The sequence below is a fragment of the Nerophis lumbriciformis genome, linkage group LG37, assembly GCF_033978685.3.
Source record: "Nerophis lumbriciformis linkage group LG37, RoL_Nlum_v2.1, whole genome shotgun sequence".
In the NCBI taxonomy this organism is placed as follows: Eukaryota; Metazoa; Chordata; class Actinopteri; order Syngnathiformes; family Syngnathidae; genus Nerophis; species Nerophis lumbriciformis.
Window position 1 is genome coordinate 11,000,001 of NC_084584.2, and position 24,000 is coordinate 11,024,000.

Here is a 24,000-nt window from a genome sequence, read left to right on the forward strand (position 1 = left end):
ACATTCATGTCATTTCCAAAACAGAAAATGCAAGATTGTCAGAGACATTTTAAAACAAGCTATTAGTGCACTTTTGTGCATGATGTCACTAAGATGACATATCAAAACTACACTCAATTAAAGTTAAAGTACCCATGATTGTCACACACACACACTAGGTGTGGCGAAATTACTCTCTGCATTTGACCCATCCCCACATTCACCCACTGGGAGGTGAGGGGAGCAGTGAGCAGCAACGGTGGCCGCGCCCGGGAATCATTTTTGGTGATTTAACCCCCAATTCCAACCCTTGATGCTGACTGCCAAGCAGGGAGGCAATGGGTCCCATTTTTATGGTCTTTGGTATGACTCAGACTTTAAAGGGCACTTTCTGTACAGAACGCCACTACAATAGTTTAAAACATATAAAGTGCACTTTTGTGCGTGATGTCACACAAATTATTTCAATAAGTGTCAAATAAAAATGAGCTGCATAATAGGAAATCAATTAGTGTATGTCCTTCACTATGTGGTAGGTTCCTACGGGCGTTATCTTCTTCTGTTTTAGACTATTTTTTTCATACGGTGTTGATGTGGAAATGGTTGCTTGGGCATTTTGTGGGTGTGGACCTGAACAGAGATGTTGACATGCGGAGTTTCAAACACTCTTCATTCTCTAGCGGGTGACTTTTCAAATGATGCTACATATTAGCAGTGGTGCTACTTTTTGTAGCAACGCTTTTGTCGCATACTTGTAAAACATCTTCCCACTTGAAGCCAAACCACCGCCAGACGATGGACCCCGTGCTGTTTTTCTTGGGAATTAATTCTTCCTTCATTTGTTACCAGATTCGCACCTTCTCTCTCTCGTATTACCACTCGCACCGCTCCGTTAGCACCACTGCTAACGTTACCATGCTGCTCCCTCTCTGCTCGGCGTATGACGTCGCACGCGGGTCAGTATGTGACGTATGTAAGAAGGTTATGGCGTCACATTAGTGCCAAAAATCCGAGCGCTTAAAAACTGTTATCGTGCGCTGATTCTCCACTTCGTGCGCACGCGCGACACCCTTTTGCGCGCGCGTGGTGACTTTTTGTGTGCGCGTGGTGCCTTTCTGCGCGCGCGCGACGCCTTTCTGCGCGCTCTCTGTGTACTCCTGGCATCTCTCCTTGCGCTGTCATGTTTCTTTTTGGCACTTTGGGGGCGGGTATGCTTAGACAGCCCCTCCTTTCTGATTGGCTCTGAGCATTTTTCATATGACCAATCATTCTCCAGCGTAGCAACGTTGTAGCCATCTTACCTCGGACATCTAGCCTCAATCATTACATTGATGTCAATGGTACATGTACTAATTAAATTACCATAACTTGCTCGATTTTCGACCAATTTACAAACGGTTTGCCTTGTTACAAATCTTATTACATGTAGATATGACATAGGATGCTGTACTTGTTGAAATTACCTCTTTCGCTTTAAAAAAAAAAAAAAGACTTAATTGTGCCACATAGTTGTGTAGGGTCAGTGTTTGTCAGTTCTCTGATTATTTTAAACTGTTTCAGAATACATTATTAAAAGCTATTTTTAACATTTTAAAAACAAAATTCAAAGATTATTTCATTAATTTTATGGCTGAATCAAAAGAAATTCCATAAATTAGAAAACAAATGTTCAAGAAGAAGTGAAAATATAAAATGTTATTGCTGGTGGACCAGTTCTGGCTGAAAGATGTGATTATGGTGTTTGTTGTCTTATTATTTATTTGGGTCACATTTTGTATTACCCTGTATTGTGTTTATGTGGTATGAAATAACCTTCATCAGCGCGCGACATTTTTTTATCCACTTCTTCCTCCGTAAATCTTGATACATATTGACGATGACCCGCCCTGCTATACTTCTGATTGGCTCTGGCATTTTTCGCCTGACCAATCAGAAAGAAGGGGCCGTCTAAGCATACCCGCCCCCAAAGTGCCAAAAAGAAACATGACAGCGCAAGGAGAGATGCCAGGAGTACACAGAGAGCGCGCAGAAAGGCATCGCGCGCGCACAAAAAGTCACCACGCGCGCGCAAAAGGGTGTCGCGCGCGCACGAAATGGAGAATCAGCGCGCGATAACAGTTTTTATGCGCTCGGATTTTTGGCACTAATGTGACGCCATAGAAGGTGCGCTTGTTTTATGTCTCTGTGAGAAGGAGAGACAAGAAAGAGTGAGAAGAGCCTGTAGTGTAATGCCCGCAGCTAAAAGCAACTGCGTGAGAACGTATACTCCAATATCACCATATAGTTATTTTCTATATCGCACAGAGACAAACCTACAATATATTAAGTATATTCCATATATCGCCCAGCCCTAGTAGGAAGAAGCTTCTTTCTTCACCAGGCTTCATGAGTGCGCTTTGGTAAGACCCGAGTCACCTGATGGGGTCGTTGCGCATCTTTCGCCTCTTGCGCTCCACCTCGGGTACGGCGTGCCATTGGAAGGTGAGCCTCCAGTCGAATCCTCCGATCATGGGCTCGTCCGTCTGCATGTAGAACTCGAAGGTGTTCCAGTCGATGGTGTCGATGACGGGGCACACGATGGTGCTGGGGTTCTCGCCAATCCTTAAAAAAACAAAACAAAACAACCACAGATCCATGAGCAAGGAGGCATAAACTCCTCCCGCCTGGCGTTTTGACGCATGCAAGGACTAACCTCTCCAGCAGGGGCTCCACCCAGCCGGGGACGCACTCGCAGTGGCAGTCGAGGAAGGTGAGTACGTCGCCTGTGGCGTAGGTGGCGCCGATGAGACGGGCCCGGACCAGGCCCTCGCGCTTTTTGGTGCGGATGAGCCGGACGCGCTGCAGTTTACTGATGTACTCCGCTAGCTGGGATTTCAGGTAGCCTGTGACAAACATGCAATCGATAAATGGTAGCAGAAGTTCTTTGAGAATCCATTCTGAATCAAATATTCACACTTTATTCATTCATTCATTCAGTGTTCCGCCTAAAAGCAAAAAGCAGGGCACAGCATTTTAGTGAGGACGTGACTTGCTGCACATCGCACCTGTCACTTCTCAGCATGTGTGCCTTTTTTTCCCACATTCTTTCCCTTTATTTTGTTAACTCAAAATGAGTCCCAAAAATGTAAACAGAAGGAGGGAATCGCTGTGGACTTAAAAAAGAAAAAGACTGTTTGCGTGGAGTCCATTAAGGGAGCTCACAAGTACAAAAGAATTGACAAACACAGCAAGTTTTAATTGTGATGAGTCCAGACCTTTCTGGAAAACATGCCAGAGCAGACTTATTTCACAGTGGAGAAAATTACGGACCAACCCCTTCTCTGTCCCTGTGTCTTCATCTTCTCCGCCGATAAATGCGGGTGGATTTTCACTTTTTTAAATGTTTATTATTGTAGCAATATGGTTGTTAAAGTTAAAGACTTTTGTGATTTCTGATGGTTTGTGAGGGCACCAAATGTGGGGGAAAAAAGTGTGTTCATGTTGCCATTTTGGGGTGTTGTACGTAGAATTGTGCGGATCATTCCATTTTGGACTAAGGTTGTCACAACAAAGCGTGGAAAAAGTGAGCTTTTGCGGATGTTCCGTATTTAAACACTTCTTCCTCTTCCAGTATGTTTGGCTTCTTATGAGGCATCTTCCCCCCCGTGTTACACAAGTGACTCCTCAATCTAACATCTGCACCAACAACGTGACTGACCCGCATAAAGCTCCTCCTCGTCTTTCAACCTTTATACTTACATTATCTTGCTGCCTGCGCAGCCCGACTTTGGCTAAACGGAAGAAGATGGTTGGATGGATGGATGGAAATGTCGACACGCAGCGATGACCTTGGAGCGATACAATATATGATGCCATGGAGGAGTGGATACTGAATACTGGCCTCCTTTAGCGCAGGGGTGTCCAAATATTTACATAAAGTATTTGGGAGCCACTTTGATACATTCATGCTAAAAAAAAGTGACCCAAAGTAGTTCAATCTATGCTGAGCTAGCTGAACAAAACATGTTAGCTTTGCGTTATAGCTGACAAAGCAACTTGTTTTGTGTTTATATCGTTCAATGTTTGGAACGGATTAATTGGATTTACTTTATTTCTTTTTTATAGAGAGAGCGATAGATATAGAGATATAGTGAGAGATAGAGATAGGTATATAGATGTATATAGATAGAGAGCGCGAGAGAGAGATATACATATATATATATATATATAGAGAGAGATATACGTATATATATATAGAGAGAGAGAGAGAGAGAGAGAGAGATAGATATATAGAGATAGATAGATAGAGAGAGATACATAGAAAGAGAGAGATACATAGAGAGAGAGCTAGAGAGAGAGATACATAGAGAGAAAGAGCTAGAGAGAGATACATAGAGAGAGAGATACATAGAGATAGAGATAAAGAGATACATAGAAAGAGAGAGATACAGAGAGATAGAGAGAGAGATATATAGAGAGAGAGCTAGAGAGAGAGATATAGATAAAGAGATAGAAAGAGAGATACATAGAGAGAAAGAGCTAGAGAGAGCTACATAGAGAGAGAGAGAGATACAGATACATAGAGACAGTTAAAGAGAGATACATAGACACAGAGATGCATAGAAAGAGAGAGATACATAGAGAGTGATAGATGAGAGAGATACATAGAGAGAGAGAGAGATAGATGAGATGGATATAAATGAGAGATAGATCAAGATACATAGAGAGAGAGAGATACACAGAAAGAGAGATATAAATAGAGAGAGATTGATGAGATAGATTGAGAGAGATACATAGAGAGAGAGATACATAGAAAGAGAGATATAAATAGAGAGAGAGAGTTAGAGAGAGATTGATGAGATAGAGAGAGAGATCGAGAGAGATACATAGAGAGAGAGCTAGAGAAAGAGTTACATAGAGAGAGAGAGAGAGAGAGAGATACATAGAGAGATAGATGCAGATAGTGATAGAGAGATAGAGCGATAGATCGAGAGAGATACATAGAGAGAGAGCTAGAGAGAGAGAGATACACAGAGAGAGAGAGATAGAGAGAGCTAGAGAGAGATACAAAGAAAGAGAGAGATACGTAGAGAGAGAGAGCTAGAGAGAGAGAGATTGATGGAGATAGAGAGATAGATTGAGAGAGATACATAGAGAGATAGAGAGAGCGATAGAGAGATCCATAGAGAGAGAGATAGATGCAGATAGAGATAGAGAGATAGATCGAGAGAGATACATAGAGAGCTAGAGAGAGACAGAGAGAAGAGAGAGATACATAGAGAGAGAAATGCAGATAGAGATAGAGAGATACATAGAGAGCTATAGAGAGACAGAGAGAAGAGAGATACATAGAGAGAGAGAGATGCAGATAGAGATAGAGAGATACATAGAGAGCTAAAGAGAGACAGAGAGAAGAGAGATAGATGCAGATAGTGATAGAGAGATAGATACACAGAGAGAGAGCTAGAGAGAGAGAGATACACAGAGAGAGAGAGCTAGAGAGAGATACAAAGAAAGAGAGAGATACATAGAGAGAGCTACGTAGAGAGAGAGAGAGCTAGAGAGAGAGATTGATGGAGATAGAGAGATAGATCAAGAGAGATACATAGAGAGATAGAGAGAGAGATAGGGAGATACATAGAGAGAGAGATAGATGCAGATAGAGATAGAGAGATAGATCGAGAGAGATACATAGAGAGAAAAGAGAGATACATAGAGAGAGAGAGAAATGCAGATAGAGAGATACATAGAGAGCTAGAGAGAGACAGAGAGAAGAGAGATACAGAGAGAGAGAGAGAGAGATGCAGATAGAGATAGAGAGATACATAGAGAGCTAGAGAGAGAGACAGAGAGATGAGTAAGCTACATAGAGAGAGAGAGAGAGACATGCAGATAGAAATACTGTAGATAGATAGATAGCGAGAGAGAAAGAATGAGAGAGAGATAGGTATATATAATGATCAGGTAGTGAGTAAGTGTGGTGAAAATAAAGTGTGCTGGTCCCACCTCGGTCGCTGTAGTCGTCGATGAGGATGATCTCCTTCAGCAGGATGGCGGGTGTGCTCTCCAGGACACTGTGGATGGTCCTGAGCAAGGTGGACCAGGCCTCGTTGTAGAAGGCGATGACCACCGAGGTGGTGGGCAGGCGGCGATAGTCAAACTTCTTTCTTTGGCATCTGTGGACAAACAGCGTGAGGCATTAGAGGGTGAGCTAGGTCTTCATCCAGGTGGCAGCCATTAGGGGAGATCATAAAAGCCAAGCAGCATCAGCATCACACCACAGAGAATGCTGACTTGGATGGAGATAAACCACATCAAAGAAAAACGCTGAGGGAACAAAATGAAAAGGAGTTCCTGGCCCCTGCCGGGAACTTCTTTCTTTAGCTGGCAAAGCTTGAATGACTTGTGTCAGACAGGAGCAATACATCCACCAGCGCCACATGAGTGACACAACTATGTGGCGCAAAGTCAGAAAAATGTATTTAAATAAAATTCCAAACAGGGCTTGCCGATAAAACGATACCAATATATATCACCATAGACATGTAAACAATATGTTTGATGTTGGAAGTAAAAGTGGAAGTATGGAAGCAAGGTTGGTTGCATGAACAAAGCCACTCGCTCTTTGGTAAGCGAGCGACGCAGGAAGTGATCAGTGAGAGTGACACGCTAACAGCCAATCAGGTAACAGTATCAAATATCAAGTTTGGTTGTCTGGCGGTTGATTCTTTGCATGGAGTGAGAAGAGAAAGTAAAAATGAAGAAATTGGGGATAAAAGAAGAAGAGTTACGTGGACAATAGGGCACTTTTTTGGATTAAAAAAAAAACAAAAAAAGGGACCATAGTCAGACCAATGTGGTCTGTAAATGATGCAAGGTGCTCGTCCCCACCAAGACCACACGCTCACCCTTTAGAGCACAGATGCAACTCCCTGGCACTAAAAAATGTTTTTAAAATTTAAAAAAAGGGACCATTGTCAGACCAATGTGGTCTGTAAATGATGCAAGGTGCTCGTCCCCACCAAGACCACACGCTCACCCTTTAGAGCACAGATGCAACTTCCTGGCACTTAAAAAAGAAAGAAATAAATAAAAAAAGGGACCATAGTCAGATCAATGTGGTCTGTAAAAGATGCAAGGTGCTCGTCCCCACCAAGACCACGCGCTCACCCTTTAGAGCACAGATGCAACTTCCTGGCACTAAAAAAAAAAAAAAAAAAAAAAAAAAAAAAAAAAAAAAAAAAACATTTTTAAATAAATAAATACATTTTAAAAAAAGGACCATAGTCAGACCAATGTGGTCTGTAAATGATGCAAGGCGCTCGTCCCCACCAAGACCGCACGCTCACCCTTTAGAGCACAGATGCAACTTCCTGGCACTAAATTATTTTTTTTAATTTTAAAAAAGGGACCATAGTCAGACCAATGTGGTCTGTGAATGATGCAAGGCGCTCGTCCCCACCAAGACCACACGCTCACCCTTTAGAGCACAGATGCAACTTCCTGGCACTAAAAAAATAAAAAATAAATAATAATAAATAAAATTTAAAAAAGGGACCATAGTCAGACCAATGTGGTCTGTAAATGATGCAAGGCGCTCGTCCCCACCAAGACCGCACGCTCACCTTTTAGAGCACAGATGCAACTTCCGGGCACTAAAAAAATAAAAATAAAAATAATAATAAATAAAATTTAAAAAAAGGGACCATAGTCAGACCAATGTGGTCTGTAAATGATGCAAGGCGCTCGTCCCCACCAAGACCGCACGCTCACCTTTTAGAGCACAGATGCAACTTCCGGGCACAAAATTTTTTTTTTTTAATTTTAAAAAAGGGACCATAGTCAGACCAATGTGGTCTGTAAATGATGCAAAGCGCTCGTCCCCACCAAGACCGCACGCTCACCCTTTAGAGCACAGATGCAACTTACTGGCACTAAAAAAAAAATTAAATAAATAAATAAATACAATTTAAAAAAGGGACCATAGTCAGACCAATGTGGTCTGTAAATGATGCAAGGCGCTCATCCCCACCAAGACCGCACGCTCACCCTTTAGAGCACAGATGCAACTTCCTGGCACTTAAAAAATAGATTAAAAAAAAAAAAAAAGGGACCATAGTCAGATCAATGTGGTCTGTAAAAGATGCAAGGTGCTCGTCCCCACCAAGACCAAGCGCTCACCTTTTAGAGCACAGATGCAACTTCGTGGCACTAAAAAAATAAAAAAAATAAAAAAGGGACCATAGTCAGATCAATGTGGTCTGTAAAAGATGCAAGGTGCTCGTCCCCACCAAGACCACGCGCTCACCCTTTAGAGCACAGATGCAACTTCCTGGCACTAAAAAAAATAAATAAATAAATAAATAAAATTAAAAAAAAAAAAAAAAGGTACCATAGTCAGACCAATGTGGTCTGTAAATGATGCAAGGCACTCGTCCCCACCAAGACCACGCGCTCACCCTTTAGAGCACAGATGCAACTTCCTGGCACTAAAAAAATAAATAAATAAATAAATAAATAAAATAAAAAAATAAAAATAAAAAATAAAAAAAGGGACCATAGTCAGACCAATGTGGTCTGTAAATGATGCAAGGTGCTCGTCCCCACCAAGACCACGCGCTCACCCTTTAGAGCACAGATGCAACTTCCTGGCACTAACATTTTTTTTTTTAATTTTAAAATTTTAAAAAAGGGACCATAGTCAGACCAATGTGGTCTGTAAATAATGCAAGGCGCTCGTCCCCACCAAGACCACACGCTCACCCTTTAGAGCACAGATGCAACTTCCTGGCACTAAAAAAATAAAAATAAATAAAATTAAAAAAAGAGACCATAGTCAGATCAATGTGGTCTGTAAACGATGCAAGGTGCTCGTCCCCACCAAGACCAAGCGCTCACCTTTTAGAGCACAGATGCAACTTCGTGGCACTAAAAAAATAAAAAAAATAAAAAAGGGACCATAGTCAGATCAATGTGGTCTGTAAAAGATGCAAGGTGCTCGTCCCCACCAAGACCACGCGCTCACCCTTTAGAGCACAGATGCAACTTCCTGGCACTAAAAAATAAATAAAAATAAATAAATAAAATAAAAAAAATAAAAAAGGGACCATAGTCAGACCAATGTGGTCTGTAAATGATGCAAGGCACTCGTCCCCACCAAGACCACGCGCTCACCCTTTAGAGCACAGATGCAACTTCCTGGCACTAAAAAAATAAATAAATAAATAAATAAATAAAATAAAAAAATAAAAATAAAAATTAAAAAAAGGGACCATAGTCAGACCAATGTGGTCTGTAAATGATGCAAGGCACTCGTCCCCACCAAGACCACGCGCTCACCCTTTAGAGCACAGATGCAACTTCCTGGCACTAACATTTTTTTTTTTAATTTTTAAATTTTTAAAAAGGGACCATAGTCAGACCAATGTGGTCTGTAAATAATGCAAGGCGCTCGTCCCCACCAAGACCACACGCTCACCCTTTAGAGCACAGATGCAACTTCCTGGCACTAAAAAAATAAAAATAAATAAAATTTAAAAAAGGGACCATAGTCAGACCAATGTGGTCTGTAAATGATGCAAGGTGCTCGTCCCCACCAAGACCACGCGCTCACCCTTTAGAGCACAGATGCAACTTCCTGGCACTTAAAAAATAGATAAAAAAAAAAAAAAAAGGGACCATAGTCAGATCAATGTGGTCTGTAAATGATGCAAGGTGCTCGTCCCCACCAAGACCAAGCGCTCACCTTTTAGAGCACAGATGCAACTTCGTGGCACTAAAAAAATAAAAAAAATAAAAAAGGGACCATAGTCAGATCAATGTGGTCTGTAAAAGATGCAAGGTGCTCGTCCCCACCAAGACCACGCGCTCACCCTTTAGAGCACAGATGCAACTTCCTGGCACTAAAATAAATAAATAAATAAATAAATAAAATTAAAAAAAAAAAAAAAGGTACCATAGTCAGACCAATGTGGTCTGTAAATGATGCAAGGCACTCGTCCCCACCAAGACCACGCGCTCACCCTTTAGAGCACAGATGCAACTTCCTGGCACTAAAAAAATAAATAAAAAAATAAAAAAATAAAATAAAAAAATAAAAATAAAAATAAAAAATAAAAAAAGGGACCATAGTCAGACCAATGTGGTCTGTAAATGATGCAAGGCACTCGTCCCCACCAAGACCACGCGCTCACCCTTTAGAGCACAGATGCAACTTCCTGGCACTAACATTTTTTTTTTTAATTTTAAAATTTTAAAAAAGGGACCATAGTCAGACCAATGTGGTCTGTAAATAATGCAAGGCGCTCGTCCCCACCAAGACCACACGCTCACCCTTTAGAGCACAGATGCAACTTCCTGGCACTAAAAAAATAAAAATAAATAAAATTAAAAAAAGGGACCATAGTCAGACCAATGTGGTCTGTAAATGATGCAAGGTGCTCGTCCCCACCAAGACCAAGCGCTCACCTTTTAGAGCACAGATGCAACTTCGTGGCACTAAAAAAATAAAAAAAAATAAAAAGGTACCATAGTCAGACCAATGTGGTCTGTAAATGATGCAAGGCACTCGTCCCCACCAAGACCACGCGCTCACCCTTTAGAGCACAGATGCAACTTCCTGGCACTAAAAAAATAAATAAATAAATAAATAAATAAAATAAAAAAATTAAAATTAAAATTAAAATTAAAAAAAGGGACCATAGTCAGACCAATGTGGTCTGTAAATGATGCAAGGCACTCGTCCCCACCAAGACCACGCGCTCACCCTTTAGAGCACAGATGCAACTTCCTGGCACTAACATTTTTTATTTTATTTTAAAATTTTAAAAAAGGGACCATAGTCAGACCAATGTGGTCTGTAAATAATGCAAGGCGCTCGTCCCCACCAAGACCACACGCTCACCCTTTAGAGCACAGATGCAACTTCCTGGCACTAAAAAAATAAAAATAAATAAAATTTAAAAAAGGGACCATAGTCAGACCAATGTGGTCTGTAAATGATGCAAGGTGCTCGTCCCCACCAAGACCACACACTCACCCTTTAGAGCACAGATGCAACTTCCTGGCACTTAAAAAATAAATAAAAAATAAAAAATGGGACCATAGCCAGATCAATGTGGTCTGTAAAAGATGCAAAGTGCTCGTCGCCACCAAGACCACGCGCTCACCCTTTAGAGCACAGATGCAACTTCCTGGCACTAAAAAATAAATAAAATAAAATAAATTTAAAAAAAATAAATAAATACATTTGAAAAAAGGGACCATAGTCAGACCAATGTGGTCTGTAAATGATGCAAGGTGCTCGTCCCCACCAAGACCACACGCTCACCCTTTAGAGCACAGATGCAACTTCCTGGCACTAAAAAAATAAAAAAAATAAAAAATGGGACCATAGTCAGACCAATGTGGTCTGTAAATGATGCAAGGCGCTCGCCCCCCCCCCACCACCAAGACCGCACGCTCACCCTTTAGAGCACAGATGCAACTTCCTGGCACTTAAAAAATAAAAAATAAATAAAAAAAGGAACCATAGTCAGATCAATCAATGGGGACGGCGTGGCGAAGTTGGTAGAGTGGCCGTGCCAGCAATCGGAGGGTTGTTGGTTACTGGGGTTCAATCCTCACCTTCTACCATCCTCGTCACGTCCGTTGTGTCCTTGGGCAAGACACTTCACCCCTTGCTCCTGATGGCTGCTGGTTAGCGCCTTGTATGGCAGCTCCCGCCATCAGTGTGTGAATGTGTGTGTGAATGGGTGAATGTGGAAATACTGTCAAAGCGCTTTGAGTACCTTGAAGGTAGAAAAGCGCCATACAAGTATAACCCATTTTATTTATTTATTTATAATGTGGTCTGTAAAAGATGCAAGGTGCTCGTCCCCACCAAGACCACGCGCTCACCCTTTAGAGCACAGATGCAACTTCCTGGCACTAAAAAAAAAAAAAATATTAAAAAAAAAAAAAAAAAAAGGGACCATAGTCAGACCAATGTGGTCTGTAAATGATGCAAGGTGCTCGTCCCCACCAAGACCGCACGCTCACCCTTTAGAACACAGATGCAACTCCCTGGCACTAAACCTGCAGAAAATAGTTCTTCTCGGGTTTCCCTTTGTTTACATTTTCACACTTTTGCACTATTTTCTTACACTTTATTAAACATTTCTTACGTATTCCTTATTTTTGCACCTTGATTATTGTTAAGTGTACAATGTGATTTTACTATTTTGTTACACCATTTCAGTGTATTTGCTTGGTTTTCTGAAAAGTATTTGCATTTTGAAAAATCCATAAAATTAGCCAATCCGTTTTATAAGCCGCAGGGGTCAAAGTGTAGGGAAAAAAGTAGCGGCTTATCGTCCGGAATTAAGGGAATGACTCGTTTTCTAGCAGCGTGGGCAATTGCTGACGCTAGGTCTGCTTGACATTAAAAACGGCTCCCCAACAAAAATCGGTTCTCATCGTTCACTTAAAAGAGACGTTCAAAAGACTTGATTCGTTCACAAACACCACATCTCTAGAACTTGGATAAGCTTTGCATGCGCTATCAAGTTTGCACGTGCTTTAATGAACGCACACCTTTCAGCGATCAGACCCATGATCCCCAAACGGGCGATGATCAGCGACCCTTGGATTTGATTCTAAAAGTTAGAACTATTTGGGGTGGCCTTTTTTTCCATCTTCTCTGAGCAAATCCAAAAAGAAATTAATAGCATTCACTACTCATTGTGCTAAATATGAAGATCCTCCCCGCCACACCCGTTAGATTAAAGATGTTCTTTGTTTCCTTAAATTGGAGAAAAGTAGGCTGACATTGAACAGTTGCTCTGTGAAGTTTCAGCAACTATGGGGTGGTTTCCTAAAACATGTAAAAGAGACAGATCTCAAATTTAACCCTGTTTGAAAAGTAAGTGAAAGGTAGATAATTGATGAGCCTTTTGTCTGCTTGTGTGTATTGCCGCACCTTTGGGGACATTCAGGAGTGCAGTTATTCGTGGCTTCATGTCAATATTTGCCTGATGCATGTTTTTTTTTTCTTCTAGTTATAATCTGGTGCGCCTTTTGTATGAAAATAGACCCGCTCATCCGCAGGGCGCCTTGTAACCCAGTGCGCCCTATGGTCCGATAAATACGATATACAGTCCAGAAATACAATTAAACATGTCAAATGTTCTCTTTCCCCCCAAACAAGTAACCCACATGAACTGTTTATTAAAGTAATACATTTGTGACATGAAAAAATAAACAACTAATGTAAAAAAACATGTTGTTTACATTTTGACCTACTCAGTGGCCTAGTGGTTAGAGTGTCCGCCCTGAGATCGGTAGGTTGTGAGTTCAAACCCCGGCCGAGGCATACCAAAGACTATAAAAATGGCACCCATTACCTCCCTGCTTGGCACTCAGCATCAAGGGTTGGAATTGGGGGTTAAATCACCAAAATGATTCCCGGGCGCGGCCACCGCTGCTGCCCACTGCTCCCCTCACCTCCCAGGGGGTGATCAAGGGTGATGGGTCAAATGCAGAGAATAATCTCGCCACACCTAGTGTGTGTGTGACAATCATTGGTACTTTAACTTTTTTAACTTTAACTTTAAAATCAATATAAAACACACCGGCCCATGAAGATGACGTCTACAGTCCAAGTTTTTTCCTTCTCCAACATCACCATGTGGTTTGGCCAGCAAAAATAAATAGGAGTCAAACCTCTCACATCTACTGTAATACACAAGCTTTGTGCCTCACTGACAACTCAGTCAAGTCAAAGCATGCAAACTTTTGATATTTTTCATTTAAAAACGCTAAAAAACAGATACTGCATATGAAGAAAAAAAAGTGTAATAATCTCCACTATAATATATATATATATATATATATATATATATATTAGGGCTGTGAATCTTTGGGTGTCCCACGATTCGATTCAATATCGATTCTTGGGGTCACGATTCGATTCAAAATCGATTTTTTTTTTTTCAATTCAACACGATTCTCGATTCAAAAACGATTTTTTTCCCGATTCAAAAGAATTCTCTATTCATTCAATACATATGATTTCAGCAGGATCTACCCCAGTCTGCTGACATGCAAGCAGAGTAGTAGATTTTTGTAAAAAGCTTTTATCAATGTTTTATCAACTGATTGCAATAATGTAAATGTGTTTTAACTATTAAATGAAGCAAAAATATGACTTATTTTATCTTTGTGAAAATATTGGACACAGTGTGTTGTCAAGCTTATGAGATGTGATGCAAGTGTAAGCCACTGTGACATTATTGTTCTTTTTTATAAATGTCTAACGATAATGTCAATGAGGGATTTTTAATCACTGCTATGTTGAAATTGTAACTAATATTGATACTGTTGTTGATAATATTCATTTTTGTTTAACTACTTTTGGTTTGTTCTGTGTCGTGTTTGTGTCTCCTCTCAATTGCTGTTTATTGCAGTTCTGAGTGTTGCTGGGTCCCGTTTGCTTTTGGAATTGGATTGCATTGTTATGGTATTGATGTGTATTGTTTTGTTGGATTGATTAATTAAAAAATAACAAATAAAATTAAAAATTTAAATAAATTAAATTAAAAAAAAAATCGATTTTTTAAAAATGAGAATAGATTCTGAAAAAGTTGCAAGGTTGACTAATAAAACAAAGCTGTTTTTTTTCTTTCAAACTGTCATTGCTCAAAACATAACATTGAATCAAAATCAATGTTATTATGAACTATTGACCTATCCAAGATTCCGATTACTTCACATTAAATATTCCACTAAGACAAATATTTTTGGTGGAAGATTTTGCTAATTTGGTAAATAACCCAAAAATTTATATTTTGTTGTTTTCTTACTGTACCGAAAATGAACCGAACCGTGACCTCTAAACCGAGGTACGTACCGAACTGAAATTTTTGTGTACCGTTACACCCCTAATATATATATATATAGAGTGAGTAGAAAAAAATAAGTGTAATAATCCCCACTCGAGATTATATATATATATATATATATATATATATATATATATATATATATATCTCTCTCTCTCTCTCTCTCGAGTGGGGCTTATTACTATTATAGTTATTTTAAAATAAGTGTAATAAGCCCTTCCAGAAAAAAGTAAGTGTAATAAGCCCCACTAATAAATAAATAAAAATAAAAAATAAATATATATATATATATATACACACACACACATACAGGGTTACTTGTTTGAGAGGGAGGGGGGCGGAGGGGAGAACGTTTGACATGTGTTTAATTGTATTTCTGGACTGTATATCGTATTTTTCCGACCATTGGGCGCACCGGATTATAAGGCGCTCTGCCGATGAGTGGGTCTATTCAGGTCTATTTTCGTACAAAAGGCGCACCAGATTATAAGGCGCACTATAGGGTGATATTATGATTTTTTTCTACAATTAAAACACTTCCCTTGTAGTCTACATAACATGTAATGGTGGTTCTTTGGTCAAAATGTTGCATAGATTATGTTTTATAGATCATCTTTAAATCGCTTTCTGACTCTTACTTCAAGATTATTTACGTGGCTCACCTTCGGCAGCGTCTTCTCCTCGTCATCCTTGTTGTAGCGGTGTAGCGTGCAAGGACGGGAGTGGAAGAAGTGTCAAAAGATGGAGCTAACATTCAGACTTTACTTCAATCAATAACGGAGCAGCATCAACACTTTTTAACGAAACATCCACATTTCCATGTCGGCCCCTGAGCCCTTGGACTAATGAAACTGCAGCCCTTGTCGTTAGGCCAGGTTCTAACCTGCTTTGAAAAAGTTATATTATTTACTGTATATTATAGCCATCGGTTTGAATCGAATCGTCACTCCAGAATGGGATGATATTGTGAGGTTCTCCTAGTTGAGAGTGAAAATGAAAGTGAGATCTGATTGGTTTTGGGCACTCACTCAGACATCCTGTTGTCTTTGATGTGTCGGTGGAGGGAAATCTTGTCGCTGACAAAGATGTTGATGGCGTAACGCTCCACGCTGTCCTCCTCCTGCTTCTTTTCCTCAGGACTGAGGTCGAGGTGCGCCGCCCGGCCCCACTCCCCGGGGGCGTTGTTGTCGGCGGGCGGCCTGGCGTACAGCGGCTCGGACAACAGCCGCCCGTCGTCGTCATCATCATCCTCCCGCCTTTCCGCCCGACGTTGGTGCTCCAGGTCCCTGGCGTGGTCGTCGCGCGCCGAGGAGGGGAAGGGGGAGCGCGCCAGCAGGAGATAACCCAGCCACAGCAGCCAGAGCAGCAGGAAGGCCTTGGCGAGCACGCCGAGGTTACGTGAGCAGCGTCTCCTCATGGCTGCGGACGACACATCAAAAAAAAACATTTAACTTCTGGAGCGTTTCTCTCAGATTATTCACAGGACACTCTTATTTCCACGAGCAGCCCGCCTGGACCGCCGCCAGAGCTCCTCGCCATGTCCCGAGGTTACAAAACGGAGGACAAAACCGCCTTTGACTGGTCGTCCGTCACACCTTTCAGACTCTACATCCGATAGTCCTGAGCCGCTGGGGAGGCGAGGACTTTATGTGCATCTTAAATCCTGACTCGCTTTTGGGCAAAGACACCAAGCTGAGCTTTAATTAGTGGGGGACATGCCACAAACTTTCAAAGATGAGGTTAGAGATCACAAAAAATGCTCTTATGGGTATATTCTACATCAAACAAATACAATTATCTGACAGCCTACATCCATCCAGCAGATGGCGTTGTGGTGAAAAAAGCTTGCAGTTCTGTCCCACTGGAATAATCTGGGACTGACTCCACCCAGTGGCAAAAGCAGGGGCGACCTCCATTTTTCTGCACGCCCGACTTTTCCTATGATTAAGATTCTCGACAACATTTTGCAGCAGTTCGATGCCCCCCCCCCCCCCCCCCCCCCCACCCCCCCAAAAAACACACTTAAGTTAAATTACTTTAAAGCAGGGGTGTCCAAAGTGCAGCCGGGGGCCTCTTGCAACCTGCAGACCGAGTTATGTTAGTTTAGTTAGTAAATTAAAAAATAAAAATGATATTAACTTAAAACATTTTTTTAAACATAACAGCAATAATAAACACTGTTAAATGTGTAACTGAACATGAATATTTTCATACAGGCAGAATTTTACATACACTCGGTTATGCACTTAATATATTCTTACAAGGAGAAAAACAACAGTAAAAATGGAGAAAAAGAGCAAAAATGCAGAATGTAATGGGAAAAAAAGTTGAAATGTTCTAATAATATTATACTTATTTTTTTTCTTTATATGCAATATCTGTTTCTTAGCATTTTTAAATGTAAACACTGTTAAATGTGTAACTGAACATGAATATTTTCATACAGGCAGAATTGTACACACACTCGGTTATGCGGTTAATATATTCTTACAAGGGGAAAAAACAGTAAAAATGGAGAAAAAGAGCAAAAAAATGCAGAATGTAATGGGAAAAAAAGTTGAAATGTTCTAACTAATATTATACTTGTTTTTTTCTTTATATGCAATATCTGTTTCTGAGCATTTTTAAATGTAAACACAGTTAAATGTGTAACTGAACATGAATATTTTCATACAGGCAGAATTTTACACACACTCGGTTATGCACTTAATATATTCTTACAAGGGGAAAACACAACAGTAAAAATTGAGAAAAAGAGCAAAAAATGCAGAATGTAATGGGAAATTTTTTTGAAATGTTCTAACTAATATTATACTTTTTTTTTTTCTTTACATGCAATATCTTTTTCTTAGCATTTTTAACTATAAACACTGTTAAATGTGTAACTGAACATTAATATTTTCATACAGGCAGAATTTTACACACACTTGGTTATGCAGTTAATATATTCTTACAAGGGGAAAAAGCAACAGTAAAAATGTAGAAAAAGAGCAAAAAATGCAGAATGTAATGGGAAAAAAAGTTGAAATGTTCTAACTAATAATATTATACTTATTTTTTTCTTTACATGCAATATATGTTTCTTAGCATTTTCAAATGTAAACACTGTTAAATGTGTAACTGAACATGAATATTTTCATACAGGCAGAATTTTTCATACACACACTCGGTTATGCAGTTAATATATTCTTACAAGGGGAAAAAACAACAGTAAAAATGGAGAAAAAGAGCAAAAAAATGCAGAATGTAATGGGAAAAAAAGTTGAAATGTTCTAACTAATATTATACTTATTTTTTTTCTTTATATGCAATATATGTTTCTGAGCATTTTTAAATGTAAACACAGTTAAATGTGTAACTGAACATGAATATTTTCATACAGGCAGAATTTTACACAAACTCGGTTATGCAGTTAATATATTCTTACAAAGGGAGAAAAAGCAACAGTAAAAATGGAGAAAAAGAGCAAAAATGCAGAATGTAATGGGAAAAAAAGTTGAAATGTTCTAATAATATTATACTTATTTTTTTTCTTTATATGCAATATCTGTTTCTTAGCATTTTTAACTATAAACACTGTTAAATGTGTAACTGAACATGAATATTTTCATACAGGCAGAATTTTACATACACTCGGTTATGCAGTTAATATATTCTTAAAAGGGGAAAAAACAACAGTAAAAATGGAGAAAAAGAGCAAAAAATGCAGAATGTAATGGGAATTTTTTTTGAAATGTTCTAACTAATAATATTATACTTTTTTTTTCTTTACATGCAATATCTTTTTCTTAGCATTTTTAACTATAAACACTGTTAAATGTGTAACTGAACATGAATATTTTCATACAGGCAGAGTTTTACATACACTCGGTTATGCAGTTAATATATTCTTAAAAGGGGAAAAAACAACAGTAAAAATGGAGAAAAAGAGCAAAAAATGCAGAATGTAATGGGAATTTTTTTTGAAATGTTCTAACTAATAATATTATACTTTTTTTTTCTTTACATGCAATATCTTTTTCTTAGCATTTTTAACTATAAACACTGTTAAATGTGTAACTGAACATGAATATTTTCATACAGGCAGAATTTTTCATACACACACTCGGTTATGCAGTTAATATATTCTTACAAGGGGAAAAAATAACAGTAACAATGGAGAAAAAGAGCAAAAAATTGCAGAATGTAATGGGAAAAAAAGTTGAAATGTTCTAATAATATACTTGTTTTTTTTCTTTATATGCAATATCTGTTTCTGAGCATTTTTAAATGTAAACACTGTTAAATGTGTAACTGAACATGAATATTTTCATACAGGCAGAATTTTACACACACTAGGTTATGCAGTTAATATATTCTTACAAGGGGAAAAAGCAACAGTAACAATGGAGAAAAAGAGCAAAAAATGCAGAATGTAATGGGAAAAAAAGTTGAAATGTTCTAATAATATTATACTTATTTTTTTTCTTTATATGCAATATCTGTTTCTTAGCATTTTTAACTATAAACACTTAAATGTGTAACTGAACATGAATATTTTCATACAGGCAGAATTTTACATACACTCTGTTATGCACTTAATATATTCTTACAAGGGGAAAAAACAGTAAAAATGGAGAAAAAGAGCAAAAAATGCAGAATGTAATGGGAAAAAAAGTTGAAATGTTCTAATAATATTATACTTATTTTTTTCTTTATATGCAATATATGTTTCTGAGCATTTTTAAATGTAAACACAGTTAAATGTGTAACTGAACATGAATATTTTCATACAGGCAGAATTTTACATACACTCTGTTATGCACTTAATATATTCTTACAAGGGGAAAAAACAGTAAAAATGGAGAAAAAGAGCAAAAAATGCAGAATGTAATGGGAAAAAAGTTGAAATGTTCTAATAATCCATCCATCCATCCATTTTCTACCGCTTATTCCCTTTTGGGGTCGCGGGGGGCGCTGGAGCCTATCTCAGCTACAATCGGGCGGAAGGCGGGGTACACCCTGGACAAGTCGCCACCTCATCGCAGGGCCAACACAGATAGACAGACAACATTCACACTCACATCCACACACTAGGGCCAATTTAGTGTTTCCAATCAACCTATCCCCAGGTGCATGTCTTTGGAGGTGGGAGGAAGCCGGAGTACCCGGAGAGAACCCACGCAGTCACGGAGAGAACATGCAAACTCCTCACAGAAAGATCCCGAGCCTGGGATTGAACCCAAGACTACTCAGGACCTTCGTATTGTGAGGCAGATGCACTGACCCCCCCCCCAAAAAATAAGTATGTTCTAATAATATTATACTTATTTTTTTCTTTACATGCAATATCTGTTTCTTAGCATTTTTAAATGTAAACACTGTTAAATGTGTAACTGAACATGAATATTTTCATACAGGCAGAATTTTTCATACACACACTCGGTTATGCAGTTAATATATTCTTACAAGGGGAAAAAACAACAGTAAAAAATGGAGAAAAAGAGCAAAAAAATGCAGAATGTAATGGGAAAAAAAGTTGAAATGTTCTAACTAATATTATACTTTTTTTTTTTCTTTATATGCAATATCTGTTTCTTAGCATTTTTAAATGTAAACACTGTTAAATGTGTAACTGAACATGAATATTTTCATACAGGCAGAATTTTACACACACATTTGGTTATGCAGTTAATATATTTTTACAAAGGGAGAAAAAGCAACAGTAAAAAAGAAGAAAAAGAGCAAAAAATGCAGAATGTAATGGGAAAAAAAGTTGAAATGTTCTAACTAATAATATTATACTTATTTTTGTCTTTATATGCAATATCTGTTTCTGAGCATTTTTAAAAGTAAACACTGTTAAATGTGTAACTGAACATGAATATTTTCATACAGGCAGAATTTTACACACACTAGGTTATGCAGTTAATATATTCTTACAAAGGGAGAAAAAAACAACAGTAAAAATGGAGAAAAAGAGCAAAAATGCAGAATTTAATGGGAAAAAAAGTTGAAATGTTCTAATATTATACTTATTTTTTTTCTTTACATGCAATATCTGTTTCTTAGCATTTTTAAATGTAAACACTGTTAAATGTGTAACTGAACATGAATATTTTCATACAGGCAGAATTTTACACACACTAGGTTATGCAGTTAATATATTCTTACAAAGGGAGAAAAAAACAACAGTAAAAATGGAGAAAAAGAGCAAAAATGCAGAATTTAATGGGAAAAAAAGTTGAAATGTTCTAATATTATACTTATTTTTTTTCTTTACATGCAATATCTGTTTCTTAGCATTTTTAAATGTAAACACTGTTAAATGTGTAACTGAACATGAATATTTTCATACAGGCAGAATTTTACACACACTAGGTTATGCAGTTAATATATTCTTACAAAGGGAGAAAAAAACAACAGTAAAAATGGAGAAAAAGAGCAAAAATGCAGAATTTAATGGGAAAAAAAGTTGAAATGTTCTAATATTATACTTATTTTTTTTCTTTACATGCAATATCTGTTTCTTAGCATTTTTAAATGTAAACACTGTTAAATGTGTAACTGAACATGAATATTTTCATACAGGCAGAATTTTTCATACACACACTCGGTTATGCAGTTAATATATTCTTACAAGGGGAAAAAACAACAGTAAAAAATGGAGAAAAAGAGCAAAAAAAATGCAGAATGTAATGGGAAAAAAAGTTGAAATGTTCTAACTAATATTATACTTATTTTTTTTCTTTATATGCAATACCTGTTTCTTAGCATTTTTAACTATAAACACTGTTAAATGTGTAACTGAACATGAATATTTTCATACAGGCAGAATTTTACATACACTCTGTTATGCAGTTAATATATTCTTACAAGGTGAAATAACAACAGTAAAAATGTAGAAAAAGAGCAAAAAATGCAGAATGTAATGGAAAAAAAAGCTGAAATGTTCTAATTAATAATTAATAATATTATGCTTTTTTTCTTTCTTTATATGCAATATCTGTTTTTTAGCATTTTTAAATGAAAAATATCAAAAGTTTGCTTACTTTGACTTGACTTTTAAAGTGACAGCATGCTGAGTTGTCAGTGAGGTACGAAGCTTGTGTATTACAGTAGGTGTGAGAGTTTTGACTCCTATTTATTTTTGCTGGCCAAACTGCAGCGCCGAACCACATGGTGTTGTCGGAGAAGAAAAAAGCTTAGACTGTAGACTTCATCTTCGTGGGCCAAACTGCTTTGTGTTTTATATTGATGTTAAAAAGTAAACAGCATGTTTTTTCCATTAGTTGTGTTTTTTTTTCATGTTACAAATGTATTACTTTAATAAACAGTTCATGTGACATAGCATTTTGTGAATATTTAGCGGTGTGTAGTTAATTTCTATATGACATACCGTAATTTCCAGACTATAGAGCGCACTAGTATATAAGCCGCACCAACTAAATTTTAAAAGACAAAAATAATTTCCAATAAATTAGCCGCAACGGACTGTAATCCGCAGATATATATGTTGTAAAATGAGTTATTTACACAGACATTTTATAAATGTTTATTGTCTTCCGTTAATTGTTTCAAAACAGTGTCTGTAACACAGCAGTAACTATAGAGCGCAGCAGTTTATAAGTGGCAACCGCTAAATTTTAGAAGGAAAAAACATTTTTCCAGATATTAGCCACACCGGATATAAGGCGCAGATATACCTTGTGAAACTAGTTATTTACACAGAAAGATAAATGTTTATTTACATACTGTAATTGTTTACACTGTCCGTAACACGGCAGTAAAACTGCTGATCAAACAAAACAGAAGTCATCGTCATGGACCCACTAGCTGCGGAAGCTAGCTCTCCAATCAGCTAAACAGACTCAATAACTCCACGGTGACGTTTTGGTGAATTTACAAAGCTGAGCCAATACAAAAAGAATGTCATTGTAAGTTAATAATACTAACACAGACACTTGTAAACATGTTAGCATTTCAGCTAATGCTATCAACGCTTAATGTTCCTTAATGTAAATCATAACCACAACCAGAGTGACACTCCCTTGGTTTTTAGAAATCGTTATAAGAATCGTGATTTATTCAAAAATCAAAAAATGTTTTGACACTCATATTTATTAATACTACTACATGACGTTTAGTGATTTACTAAAGCTGGATCTGTTACGCATACAGCCTGTAAAACTTGTAGATCATCCTCCTTATATTCAGGATGAAAAATATATGTTTCTGGATCATCCTTTGTCCCAAAGTAGTGTTGTTGTTGAAGGGGAAATGAGCAAAATACGTAAATATCACATGTTATTATGACTGTGTCGGATACTACACTACATATATGCAAACCCCGTTTCCATATGAGTTGGAAAATTGTGTTAGATGTAAATAAAAACGGAATACAATGATTTGCAAATCATTTTCAACCCATATTCAGTTGAATGCACTACAAAGACAACATATTTGATGTTCAAACTGATAAACTGTTTTTTTTTTTTTTGCAAATAATAATTAACTTAGAATTTTATGGCTGCAACACGTGGCAAAGTAGTTGGGAAAGGGCATGTTCACCACTGTGTTACATGGCCTTTCCTTTTAACAACACTCAGTAAACGTTTGGGAACTGAGGAGACACATTTTTTAAGCTTCTTTCCCATTCTTGCTTGATGTACAGCTTAAGTTGTTCAACAGTCCGGGGGTCTCCGTTGTGCTATTTTAGGCTTCATAATGCGCCACACATTTTTTAATGGGAGACAGGTCTGGACTACAGGCAGGCCAGTCTAGTACCCGCACTCTTTTACTATGAAGCCACGTTGATGAAACACGTGGCTTGGCATTGTCTTGCTGAAATAAGCAGGGGCGTCCATGGTAACGTTGCTTGGAGGGCAACATATGTTGCTCCAAAACCTGTATGTACCTTTCAGCATTAATGGCTCCATCACAGATGTGTAAGTTACCCATGTCTTGGGCACTAATACACCCCCATACCATCACACATGCTGGCTTTTACACTTTGCGCCTATAACAATCCGGATGGTTCTTTTCCTCTTTGGTCCGGAGGACACGACGTCCACAGTTTCCAAAAACAATTTGAAATGTGGACTTGTCAGACCACAGAACACTTTTCCACTTTGTATCAGTCCATCTTAGATGAGCTTAAGCCCAGCGAAGCCGACGGCGTTTC

General features: G+C 38.2%; 1 protein-coding gene across 3 annotated transcripts in view; it reads right to left on the reverse strand.

Moving 5' to 3' along the window:
* poc1bl (POC1 centriolar protein homolog B (Chlamydomonas), like) overlaps positions 1-24,000 on the reverse strand; it is a 55,251-nt gene that overhangs the window by 29,512 nt on the left and 1,739 nt on the right. For all 3 annotated transcript variants that reach the window (XM_061931581.2, XM_061931582.1, XM_061931580.1), the window contains exons 2-5: positions 15,866-16,256; positions 5,965-6,134; positions 2,672-2,861; positions 2,395-2,580 (exon numbers count right to left, since the gene is read on the reverse strand). In XM_061931581.2, the coding sequence (XP_061787565.1) occupies positions 2,395-2,580; positions 2,672-2,861; positions 5,965-6,134; positions 15,866-16,254 (935 nt within the window). In that variant the 5' untranslated portion in view covers positions 16,255-16,256. The remainder of the gene's footprint in view (positions 1-2,394; positions 2,581-2,671; positions 2,862-5,964; positions 6,135-15,865; positions 16,257-24,000) is intronic.